The sequence below is a fragment of the Euleptes europaea genome, chromosome 13 (genome assembly GCF_029931775.1).
Source record: "Euleptes europaea isolate rEulEur1 chromosome 13, rEulEur1.hap1, whole genome shotgun sequence".
NCBI lineage: Eukaryota > Metazoa > Chordata > Lepidosauria > Squamata > Sphaerodactylidae > Euleptes > Euleptes europaea.
Window position 1 is genome coordinate 58,262,959 of NC_079324.1, and position 13,074 is coordinate 58,276,032.

At 47.9% G+C, this 13,074-nt stretch overlaps 1 protein-coding gene across 1 annotated transcript in view; it reads right to left on the bottom strand.

Annotated features, from left to right (window-relative positions):
* TMEM132C (transmembrane protein 132C) overlaps positions 1–13,074 on the bottom strand; it is a 201,691-nt gene that overhangs the window by 130,936 nt on the left and 57,681 nt on the right. The window contains exon 2 of the mRNA XM_056859083.1: positions 2,689–3,577. Coding sequence (XP_056715061.1) covers positions 2,689–3,577 — 889 coding nt within the window. The remainder of the gene's footprint in view (positions 1–2,688; positions 3,578–13,074) is intronic.

Here is a 13,074-nt window from a genome sequence, read left to right on the forward strand (position 1 = left end):
GCAGAGAGATACAAAGCAGAGATGGGCACGCTTTCAAAGGCATACCCCTCCCCCTGCATCCCAACGTAAGACGCCAGATTTGTCTTCTGCAACTTTCTTTCTTTCTGGCAGCGACACCCATTCGGAGGAATGTTATTTCATCTTTGCATTTGGCAAAGGCAGGTTTTCAACAAAAATGATAAGCAGGGGGGTCAGGAGACATTGCAGAGGAGCATTCATATTAGCCTCTTGCCTTGGGTGGGGTGGGGGGAAATAGGACTAGCTCTCCCCAGCCCTGACCTGGATGGCCCAGGCTTGCTTGACCTCACCAGATCTCAGAAGATAAGCAGAACTGGCCCTGGTTCGTACTTGGACCACCAAGTAAGTCTAGGGTTGCTATGCAGAGGAAGGAGATGGCAAACTACCTCTGTTTGTCTCCAGCCTTAAGAACACGAGAAAGACCACGCTGGATCAGACCAAGGTCCAGCAAGTCCAGCAGTCTGTCCCCACAGTGGCCAGCCAGGTACCTCTAGGAGAGCCAGTGTGGTGTAGTGGTTAAGGGCGTTGGTTTGGAGCTGTGATCTGGAGAACCGGGTTTGATTCCCCACTCTTCCACATGAGCAGCGGAGGCTAATCTCGTGAACCGGGTTGGTTTCCCCACTCCTCCACACGAAGCCAGCTGGGTGACCTTGGGCTAGTCACAGCTCTCTCTGCCCCACCTACCTCACAGGGTGTCTGTTGTGGGGAGAGGAGGAGAAGGTGATTGTAGGCCGGTTTGATTCTGCCTTAAGCGGCAGAGAAAGTCGGCATATAAAAACCAACACTACTTCTTCTTTTTAGGAAGCCCACAAACAAGACGACTGCGGCAGCACCATCCTGCCTGTGTTCCGAAGCACCTAATATAATAGGCATGCCACTACACCACACTAGCCTCAAGAGTCTAACATCGGTCTCAGTATGCACATTAAAATGTATCCACGCCCCCCCCCCCCATGGTTACTATCAGCCCCTATTAGTCTAGTCCAGCGGTTCCCAAACTTTTTGAGTCATGGAGCACTTTTCAGGAGAGAAATTCGTCATGGAGCACTAATTTTCACCTAGCACCTATGTACTAAACCGAATGACAGGAGTATTTTTCTTTCCAGTCTCTTCATGGAGCACTAGGAGATGTTTCGCGGAGCACCAAGTGCTCCTCGGAGCACAGTATGGGAACTTCTGCTCTAGTCCTTATAAGCTTGAGACAGAAATACGTTCGCCGGCAGAATCCTCTGACAAACATCTGGCTGCCTAAGGTGAGGCCAAAACAGCTGTTTGCCCTCTTATCACGGCGGGAATATCCCTCGACCATAAAGCCTTGAAATGGAAAAAGGAACGTGGCCAAGGTTTTCGACTCAAGGCCTTTTATCTTGGGTGGGTCTGTGTACTGGAACCAGAGCGCTCATCTTCCAAGCAGTCTAGGGGCGTTTATGCACAGGAGTTTGACCTGCGGTTCGTTGCTCGCTGGACCCACACTTTCCTGTCGGGAATCTCTGCACCAGCAGTCTCTAAGCCCAAACCAAGTCCCCGCCCCTTTAAAAGCTGCTTTGTAATTGGCTTACATTGTAGTGTTTACTGTGAGAGAAAATCTCCCGTCCCAAACCCAATTACCACATAAAAAAGCATTTTACAAAAAACAAAAAAAACCAAAAAAAAAACCCAGAGCAATCTGAAAGGAAAGGGCGGGGGAATCCAAGCCTCATTTTTAAAAAGCCTCCTCAGAAAGCACTCTGAGGAAGCAGGTAGTATCTGCATCCCCGCCTCTTTACATGCTGCTTTGTAACTGGCTGTGAAAGAAACCCAGCTTGTGTGTCCCACACTTTGCCTTATGCATGGGAATTGGGTTGCCAGGTCCCTCTTCGCTACCGGCGGGAGATTTTTTGGGTGGAGCCTGAGGAGGGCGGAGTTTGGGGAGGGGAGGGACTTCAATGCCATAGAGTCCAGTTGCCAAAGCGGCCATTTTCTCCAGGGGAACTGATCTCTGTCGGCTGGAGATCAGTTGTAATAGCAGGAGATCTCCAGCTAGTACCTGGAGGTTCAATACAGGAATACAGCTGTAAGCAATGCCAATTGTATTGGCTATATTTTTACAGTATGTGGTAATATGCCCACCAACAACATATACCATCAACAGACGTGTGTATTTTTATGCATATTTTTTATAGAATATCCAAACAGGTAAGTTATACAGCAACTTCCTCTATCAAGTAAGTATTGATAGAGGAAGTTGCTGTATAACTTACCTGTTTGGATATTCTATAAAAATATGCATGGTGGGCATATTACCACATACTGTAAAAATATAGCCAATACAATTGGCATTGCTTACAGCTATATTCCTGTATTGAATTTCTCATCTGTTGATATTTGTACAGAGGTGTCTGTTTTTTCCTCCAGTACCTGGAGGTTGGCAACCCTAATGGGGATTTCACCCGAGCTGAGATGGAAGGAGAGGGAAGAATCAGGTTAACAGAGGAACGGGAAGACCCGAGATTTGTGAGGGCTGGCAGCGAGGTCATCTCTAATGGACGAAAAACTCATGCATAACTCCAAGGAACGACTGAGAAAGACCGGGGGTGAACATGAGTGAAGGTACCCATGCATAAACGACCGAGGTCAATTGCCCAGCGAGCAAACAGATTTTTATTTCAGAAAAAAGCAAGCCCATCCTACCTCAGAATGAACTGGTCCACCGTGACATTGTTCGTGACGGTCACACGGGCACTCACAACTTCTCCTTGCCTGACGGGTTTCGATGGCAACCAGATGACCACGTTGCCGTCCAGCCGCAGCTCCGTCAGCTGAGAGCTCTCCGTGGTCCGATAGAGACTGACGGAACCGATTCTCTGCAAATGAGACATGGTTTCCCCTGAGCCTTCCTTTCCTGGCCTGATGGCATTTCCTTTCCTGATGTCCTCTGTGGTGCACTCCCCATTCTCGTCCCCGGGCTGGATGGTGTAGTAAAGCTCGATAGAACTTGGGTCAGAGGGATCAGGAGCCTTCTTGCGTCCGGAGACGACCGTCAGCGGGTTAAACCAGGCGGGCTGAAGTTCCAGGTCAGCTACACACAATCCGAGGTCCCCCTTTAGCCTGCAACTGCCCCGGACCTCCCGAGTTTCCCGGAAAGCAAAAACTCGCATGCAAGGCAGCGGTTCGCTCGAACTATAATCATCCCAGTCTCTTCCGACAATGTAGAAAAGGATCTGGACCTTCGGTCTGCTCAGGTAGACCTTTTCGTTCATGATGTAGGCTTTCAGTTTCCAGTTGAATGTAAACTTGTTGGTGGATCCGAACAGGCTGGAGGCGAACAGCAGATCTTGGGGCACGGCATGTTCTACCGAGAATGGCCCATAACTAGCATTAATCACAGGGGTCTTCTTGGCTTTATAAGTAAAGAAGGTCTCCATCCGAGACTGCAAACTTGAGTTTCTCATGAAGTCCTGATTGGCTTCTTTGAGGAAAAAGGAAGTATCAGCACTCAGGATCTGATATCTTACAGGTAGATACGTTGGTAGTGAGGAAAATTTCTGGATGTTGTCCAGAGCGCCACGGCCCACAGTCACTGTTGGTGAAGAAGGAAGAAGAAACACAGTCAAAGAACTGAAAACTCAGTAAGAACATAGGTCCTGTTGCAAGCATGTGTAGACAAGCTGGAACGTGTCCAGAGGTGGGCAACAAACATGGTGAGGGGTCTGGAGACCAAGTCCTACAAGGAAAGGTTGAAGGAGCTGAGTATGTTTAGCCTGGACTGGAGAAGACTGAGGGGTGATATGATAACCATCTTCAAGTACTTGAAAGGCTGTCATCTAGAGGATGGTGCCAAGTTGTTTTCTATTGCCCCAGAAGGTCGGACCAGAACCAACGGGGTTGAAATTAAATCAAAAGAGTTTCCGTGGACCTACAGTCATATTGGGGAAACTCTGATTACTCCCATAATTTCCCCTCATCCTGGTAAAAACAGAAGGATTCTTCTCTCAGTTATGCTAGCAGATAAGAATCAAGAGATCACTTACAAAGTCGCCAAATTTGGATGGACAGCCTATAAGACTAGGAAAACTTAGGTAAGACATATATAGGCTTTTTAGCTATAATTTTTATAGAGATGTTCTATAATTCTGTGAATTTATAATTTTGAAATGTTTCTTTTCTCAAAAGTTATTTGATATTGAACTCTGAATTATTATATGGATTTTATTTTATTGGTCTTGGACTGCATTAAATACATTTATTTATTCCCTTTCATTCTGGTGCCTGAGATTTCACCATGCTCTGCACATAAGGCATTCAAGCATAGCTTCACATATGCAAGTGGCAGGAACCTGCTGTTAAAGACAACGGAAGTGGAACAAAGAACATAAGAAAAGCCATGTTGGATCAGACCAAGGCCCATCAAGTCCAGCAGTCTGTTCACACAGTGGCCAACCAGGTGCCTCTAGGAAGCCCACAAACAAGGCGACTGCAGCAGCAGCATCCTGTGTTTCACAGCACCTAATATATTCTGCATGCTCCTCTGATCCTGGAGATAGGTATGCATCATGACTAGTATCCATTTTGACTAGTAGCCATGGATAGCCCTCTCCTCCATGAACATGTCCACTCCCCTCTGAAAGCCTTCCAAGTTGGCAGCCATCCCCACATCCTGGAGCAGGGAATTCCACAGTTTAACTATGTGTTGCGTGAAGACTTCCTTTTATCTGTTTTGAATCTCTATCCCTCCAGCTTCAGCAGATGGCCCTGCGTTCTAGTTACAAACCCTCAACAAGTCTACTGATCTAGCAACGGTCTTTTGCAACTCATTCCCCTTTCCAAATGTTAGTGATTTTCAAGTGGAGATTCTCAGGAATCTAAACACCCTGTTCCATATCTTTATTATTTTTATTATTATTTTAGGCTTCCAGCCATTTCGTGATGCACTCGCAGCCCTGGCTGAGATCAAAAGCACTAGGAGCTCCACACCCCATGAGTCTGTGTCCCAGCAGGACTTGAACCCAGGCCCCCCTAGCCCCCGGCCCTGTAGGTTTCCCTGCTTAACCTCATGGGTAGGTCCTTTTCATTAACATGACAGTAGATATTCCTGACAGCTAATCAGGCCTTTTTTTTCTTCATTTAAAAGCTTAGAAATGGCAGGATTCTTACTTAACCCTGATTACACAGAGGTCACAGATGATATATCGAACAAGGCCTGGCCAGAGCCGCGAAGTCTGAGCATCTCGAAGACCCTTTATTAAAATCCCCAGGTCTCGGCTGAATATCTTTGTTCGAGACTTTATTGCTATTCCACTGCTGCGAAGTGAAAATTGCAACCCCGGTAATAAAGCGGCTTTTCTATTTTCGCCCTGGGGAAGGGGGAATCTCACCAAAATGATGTTTGGAGACTTTGACACAGATATCCAGGGACACCGCTATGTCATATGTGCCAAAATAAACCCCCAAGCTCCTAAACCAAAGTAACTCCAACGCAGTGATCGAAAGACATTGCAAAAACCAAACAAACCCTCAGCAAGTCTACTGATATAGCAACGGGCTTTTGCAACTCATTCCCCTTTACAAACGTTAGTGATTTTCAAGAACTGGAAATTTCTTGGGGTCTAGACTGATCGCTGGTTTTATCTGTACCTCTTAAGGTTTTTTAAATGATACCATAAGGACAGACAGGTAGAAGAGGAAAGAGACAAAAAGTCTGTCCTGCATGGTTCGGCTCAAGACAATAGCTTGTCACCTGCAATTAAGGAATCCCGACTGGTTCTGCGCTCTACCTCGGTTAAGCTCCACTCCACCATCGCCTGTCTCCCCCTCTACTTTATACGTTTGTATCAAGTTAACAAAGCATAAAATAGGTCAGGCCTTTTTGGCAGGGGAAAAAATATATATATATAATGCAGATGTTTCCTAATTAGGCCGGCATTGTTCTGATGTTTCTCCTGTCAGCCCCGTTCTATTAAAGCCTTGTGTCTGTGTATTAGGCTGGCTAATTAAAAGGAGGAGGCAAGAAAAACCCGACAAATCCTGGATCCGTCTTCCCCCTAATGACAATGAATCCCCCCCTTTCAATTAGGGCCGAAGTCTTTAATGGATTAATCGGATCAATTAGCGGCTCCGAACGCAGCTTAAACGTAGTATTCCGCTTCAGAAGAAATAACCGCTTCAGCTCTATCGTTGCCATTCTGGGAAACGTCAACCAAATATTCCCCTTTTTGGTAAAGCGGGGAATTTTAAACAGGACCAGAGTAGGAACCGTGCTCCGTGCCACTCCGGCAACTTGCCAGAAAAGGGGTGCTGCAGTTTGTTGCTCTTGGGCACCACCAAGTTAGCTGGCCAGAAGGAGGTACTGCAACTAGTACCTCCCCTGCCTTTTCGTCTGTGACGACTTTCAAGGCAGCTTAACACATACTGATAAGGAGCTGGGAATGTTTAGCCTGAAGAGGAGAAAACCGAGAGGTGAAATGATAACCATCTTCAAGTACTTGAAGAGCTGTCATAGAGAGGATGGTGCCGAGTTGTTTTCTGTTGCCCCAGAAGGTCGGACCAGAACCAACAGGTGGAAATTAGATCAAAAGAGTTTCCGTCTAGACGTTAGGAAGAACTTTCCAACAGTCAGAGCGGTTCCTCAGTAGAACAGGCTTCCTCGGGAGGTGTTGAGCTCTCCTTCCCTGGAAGGTTTTAAGCAGAGGATGGATGGCCATCTGTCAGCAATGCTGATTCTATGACCTTAGGCAGATCATGAGAGGGAGGGCATCTTGGGCATGGAGTAGGGGTCACTGGGGTGTGTGGGGGAGAGGTAGTTGTGAATTTCCTGCATTGTGCAGGGGGTTGGACTAGATGACCCTGAGGGTCCCTTCCAACTCTATGATTCTATGAAATACACCTCAATTGAGAATGCTCTCATTTCCTCTGACACAGCAACTCTCTTGGGGAGAATCCTACCCAAACCCTAGTTCTCATAAGCCCTTCTTCCTGGTGATTCCCAGCCCCTTTCGTTCAATCTCACTGTTCGGCCTTGAATACTGGAGAGTTAATTGCCGCCATGTGCCCCATCTTCCCTCCAGACAGCTGGTATTTTGATAGACCAAAGGCAGAGGCAGAGGAATCCGGTGGAACATCTTTTCCTCTGCTAAGAAGATAAACAATTGCAAGGGATGGTCAGACTCCAGGCTGTCTGCTTTCTACCCCCCTCCTGCTGATTTGCAGTGTGCTCTGGCACTCTAGTAAAACACCACACGAAAAGAATCCTAGTGCACTCTCAGATTGCTTTTTTGCTGTGTTTTTTTTTTTAAAGGCACATTGCATACCAGTACCAAAGAAGAGAAAGAAAGGAGGCAAACGAACAGAAGAGACTAATTGGGAATGCTCTAATTCTGGAAATCATTTTGGAAATGTTTCCTGTTAAACTGGAATTAAAGAGAAGCAGTAAGGATGCTCAGTGTGTTGGTGTATGTTAAGTGCCGTCAAGTCACTTCTGACTCATGGCGACCCTATGAATCAATGGCCTCCAAAACGTCCTATCCTTAACAGCCTTGCTCAGATCTTGCAAATTGAGGGCCATGGCTTCCTTTATTGAGTCAATCCACCTCTTGTTGGGTCTTCTTCTTTTTCCTGCTACCTTCAATTTTTCCTAGCATGATTGTCTTTTCCAGAGACTCTTCTCTTCTCATAATGTGACCAAAGTCATATGGAGGAGTTAGGGTTGCTAGGTCCCTCTTCACCCCCAGTGGGAGGCTTTTGAGGTGGAGCCTGTGGAGGGCGGGGTTTGGGGAAAGGAGGGACTTCAGTGCCATAGAGTCCGATTGCCAAAGCGGCCATTTTCTCCAGGGGAACTGACCTCTGTCGGCTGGAGATCAGTTGTAATAGGAGGAGATCTCCAGCTAGTACCTGGAGGTTGGTAACCCTAGTAGGAGTGGGGAAACCCGGTAAAACTTCCATACCCTGGGGTAAAGCCCCTGGTGGGGCATTTGTGCCCCAGCCGAAGGGTACTCCCCACGAAATCGTGTTTGTGGCGGAGCATCAAAGTTAGGAGCTGGTCCAGCTATAACCACAAGGCCAGGAATTTGGGATGCACTTCAAAGCCCGTTGGTGCCTCTTCCCCTGGGGGAAGCTGCCAAGTCTTCCTAGCATCCCTCTGCTCCCCCCCCCCTTTTAAAAGAGAAACCTAGTAAATCTGCCACTGTCTTCATTCGCCTTTTGATTGGGTTTTGGTCCTTGAAGCCCCAGAGGATTTCGCCCCCCAAGGGAGCAACCCTTAATGAGAAGTGATTAACGGGCCTCCCCACCCCTTCCCCCTCCCCGCCCCACAACCAGGCTTGGCAACCGGAGCCGATGCCTGAACTTTCCCCTCGCGCCTGGCAGAAGCCCAGACTAAGTCAACATCTCCGGGCTGGTTTGCATTACCCGCTCCTTATTAACATACAGAAGAGTCGGATTTTTGCTTCCAAGCAGCAAGCAGGACAGGAAAACTTCAGAAGAGGGGGGGGGCCCTCCCCGATTGATGTCTGACTTTGGAGCTGAGCTCATAAAAAGGGGGACTAATTAGAACCAGGTTATTGAGTGGGGGGTCTCGAACAGATTCCCCGCAGCTTTCCTTCCCTTACCACAGGGGGAAAAAAGAATGCTTTGCCTGAGTTCTCACGGAGGAGGAAGAGATATCCCTGGGCACAGAAAAGTCAGGGATGGAATCTAGCTAGGGTTGCCAGGTCCCTCTTTGCCACAGGCGGGAGGTTTTGGGGGCAGAGCCTGAAGACAGCGGGGTTTGGGGAGGGTCTTCAATGCCATAGAGTCCAATTGCCAAAGCGGCCCTTTTCTCCAGGTGAACTGATCTCTATCAGCTGGAGATCAGATGTAATAGCAGGAGATCTCCATCTAGTACCTGGAGGTTGGCAACCCTATATTTAGCTACTTTTCTGTGTACTAGGAATGGGGGGGATGCAGGAGCATCATGCAAACCCACCCCTGCCAGCTGTGCCGACACAGGCTTCATTTATTTATTTTTAATTCATTTGTACCCCGCCTTCTACCCCAATGAGGACCCAAAGTGGCTCACATCCTTCTCCGTGTCAGCCTCACAACAACCCTGTGAGGTAGGTTAGGCTGAGAGTGTGTGACTGGCCCAAGGTCACCCGTGGGGTTGCCAACCTCCACGTAGTAGCTGGAGATCTCCTGCTAATATTATTTGGGGGCAGAGCCTGAAAAGGGAGGGGTTTGGGGAGGGATTTCAATGCCATAGAGTCCAATTGCCAAAGCAGCCATTTTCTCCAAGGGAACTGATCTCTGTTAGGTGATCAGTTGTAATAGTGGGAGATCTCTAACTACTACCTGGAGGTTGGCAACCCTATTGAGTCCTGGCAAAACTAGAGGGGAAGAGAGACAGGAAAGCAGGGTAATGCCCCCTTTCTTGTTTGTGGAACAGAAGGTGGTCGTTTCATTTGTGTTTTTAAACTCGTCATGCTTTACAAAATCCACCCCCCCATGTTCTTTTTCTCCCCGCCAACGGTGATCTCATTTCATAACTCAGCCGCTTGGGCCAAATTGAAAGCAGAGACAGCGGAAAGCCAGAACGGCTGTTCCCGTTTAGCACAGCTGCAGCCATACAGGTAAAAAGGGGAGACCTGATTTGGGGCCGAGCCGGGACCCCTGTGGCTCTAAGCACCGAGGCACCCCTGGATGCAAAGTCTGTCAGAGGACATGGGGGGGGGGCTCAAGAAGCCCCTTGCTGTCCTGTGGGGTGGAGCATCGAGGCTGCCACGGCCCTAGACATCTGATGACGTCTCTTGCTCCCCCAAATAAAAAGGAAGATTGGCTCGCACTAAAAAGGTAGATTTTTGGCAAAAGGATGGTGGTTTGCACTTGGAACCTTCCCCATGCAAAACCAGGACCCCGGCCCTTGAGCCATGAGCCTTCCCTTACTGTTCAATGATGATGAAGAAGAGTTGGCTTTTATATGCTGACTTTCTCTACCACTTAAGGGAGACTCAAACCGGCTCAAAATCACCTTCCCTTCCCCTCCCTGCAACAGAAACCCTGTGAGGTGGGTGGGGCTGAGAGATCTCTAACAGAGCTGTAACTAGCCCAAGTCAACCAGCTGGCTTCGTATGGAGGAGTGGGGAAACAAATCCAGTTCATCAGATTAGCCTCTGCAATTCATGTGGAGAAGTGAGGAATCAAACCCGGTTTTCCAGATTAGAGTCCACCGCTCCAACCACCGCTCTTAACCACTCTGCAATGCTGCATCTGCCATCAGGTCTAGGGTTGCTAGGTCCCTCTTTGCCACCAGCGGGAGTTTTTTGGGGTGGAGCCTGAGGAGGGCGGGGTTTGGGGAGGGGAGGGACTTTGATGCTATAGAGTCCAATGGCCAAAGCAGCCATTTTCTCCAGGGGAACTGATCTCAATTGGCTGGAGGTCAGTTGTAACAGCAGGAGATCTCCGGCTGGTATCTGGAGGTTGGCAACCCGACGTCAGGCCACTGGTTTATCTGCTTAAGCATTCAAGAGGGTAGCCATGTTGGTCTTCAAAGGCAGATTACAATGGGAGATTGCCAAACTTGACTTCATTCACAACTTCAAAGCCATGGACACCCCCCCCCCCCGGGGCATAGGATTCTTATCTCACTACAAATGCTAATTTTTTGTCGGTAAGCATTTCTTCCCAGTTCTAATCAAAGCTGATTACATTTTGCATTATACCTTCCCATCCTGATTCCCTTCTTTGCAACACCCCTCCCACCCTCTGACTGAAGGGCTGAAGGATCTCCATTCCTATTTGTATCCGATGAAGGGAGCTTCATCTCACAAAAGCTTGTACCCCCAAAAAGGGCCAGCGTGATGTAGTGGTGAAGAGCGGTGGTTTGGAGCGGTGGAGTCTGATCTGGAGAACAGGGTTTGATTCCCCACTCCTCCACATGAGCGGTGGAGGCTAATCTGGTGAACTGGATTTGTTTCCCCCACTCCTACACACAAAGCCAGCTGGGTGACCTTGGACTAGTCACAGTTCTCTTAGAGCTCTCTCAGCCTCACCCACCTCACAGAGGGTCTGTTGTGGGGATGGGAAGGTGATTGTAAGCCGGTTTCATTCTGCCTTAAGTGGTAGAGAAAGTCGGCATATAAAAACCAACTCTTCTTCCTCCTCTTCCTCCTCTTCCTCTTCTTCATCTCTGACGTGCTACTGGACTCTGTGTATGTCTTAAATGCCATCAAGTCACTTCCAACTCATGGCAACCCTATGAATCAATGTCCTCCAAAACGCCTATCCTTAACAGCCTTGCTCAGATCTTGCAAATTGAGGACTGTGACTTCCTTTACAGAGTCGATCCACCTCTTGTTAGGTCTTCCTCTTTTCCTGCAGCCTTCAGCTTTTCCTAGCACGATTGTCTTTTCCAGCGACTCTCATCTTCTTATAATGTGACCAAAGTACGACAGCCTCAGTTTAGTCATTTTAGCTGGACTCTAGCTCTATTTAAGCACTGTCTTTGACCCCGGGGGGTGGGGGGTGGGGAGATCTTGGTCATGGTTCCTGTTATCACTGCATCTGAGAGATCAAGCATATCTTATGAGATGCTTTCTCATTTTTTGTGAGTGGTCTTTTTGTTTTTCAAGCCCCGCTACTATACTTTCCATTTTGGCATGTCCCTGCCTAGTTCCACCTTACCATCTATGATGTTTTCAGCTTGGTCAGTTAACCAGCAGGGGGAGCTCTCTGAGTGTTGGACAACACCTCTCTCCCGATTCTAGTTCTCAGGGCTGCTAAACAGGGATGCTTAGCAGCCCTGAGAACTAGAATCTTGATTTGCAACCAAATAAAGAAAAACAAAGACCGCTCATTCTTGGGAAGCCAGCCAGACTGTAGGAACCTCCCGAATGGCTAAAGATCTGGAGATATCGAATGTTCGACACCCCCCCCACACACACACACACACGTTGAAATTTATGATATAAATGGTACGCATTTGTTGTTAAAAAATTTTTGGGTGGTGTTTGGTACGGCCATTCTCAGTGCAAATCAGCACAATGCCACACGCCCTTGCTACAAGCGACCTGGCCCGTTTCCAATTTTCCCTGCATGTGCGCTTGAAATTGGAACTTTCTTCTCTTTTTGTTCAAGCTCTTTGAACTCTTCTCTCTCCCCCCCCCCTTTCCCATTCCACACATGTGGCAAAGTCCTGCTTCCCTCCCTCCCGATCTCCATAATTTTACAATCCCGAGCCAGATCTCAGCCCGGCCTGGAAACACGTTGGTTTAATCTCCGTGTTGTTGAACAGGGTTTCTTTTCTTTGCAAAGTGTTTCAAGATGCTTGCATGGGAGATGTCAGAGATGACTGGAAAATTAACTTTTTAAAAAAATAAAAGGATTCGAATAACTTTAAAGGGGGGGGAAGGTCAGCCGGGCGAGCTTCAAAAGTGATTGCTGATAAGCTTCAGTAATTCACTCGACTGGTATCTGGTGTGGGCGGCCCAGTGCCTGGGGCTTAAAGGCCAGAAGAACTTACCCTGTAGTGTGAGACATGCCTGGGAATCTCTCCTGCACAAACCCTATTGAAAGGAACGGGAGCTGGGTCATTCTCCTTCTCCTCCCCCCTGTTCTTAGCCCGAGGTCTTGAACAATAAAACCTTAAAGCTAAAAGAAGACCCATCTCTAAAAACACCTCCCTTCGACTCTTCTCCTAAGCTGCCAAAAAATGAGTGACAAAATAAGCATACTGAGGGTCAGAATCCTCTAAGAGGAACTGGACCTTTTGCTCCAAAGTTGCTCGAGAAAACGTGGACCGTTGGTTAAAACACAGTATGATCCATTTTAGCCGAAGTTGGTAAACGCAAGGCCAAGGCCAAAGGATATGTCCCAAGGAGTCCACCCACTGAAGAGGGCAGGGACACATCCGATCTGAAAAAGGGCTCCTTTGCATACGACCCAACAAAACCATTGAAAGGGGGCAATTAAATCTTGAATGCATAAAGATTCTACATAACTTTGGACTAACCAGAATATCCAGATAGGAAGGAAGATTACCCTTAGATAACAGGCCCAGGGCAAGTGGAAAACATGTCCTGCAAACATCAATGGAAGCTGGGACAAAGA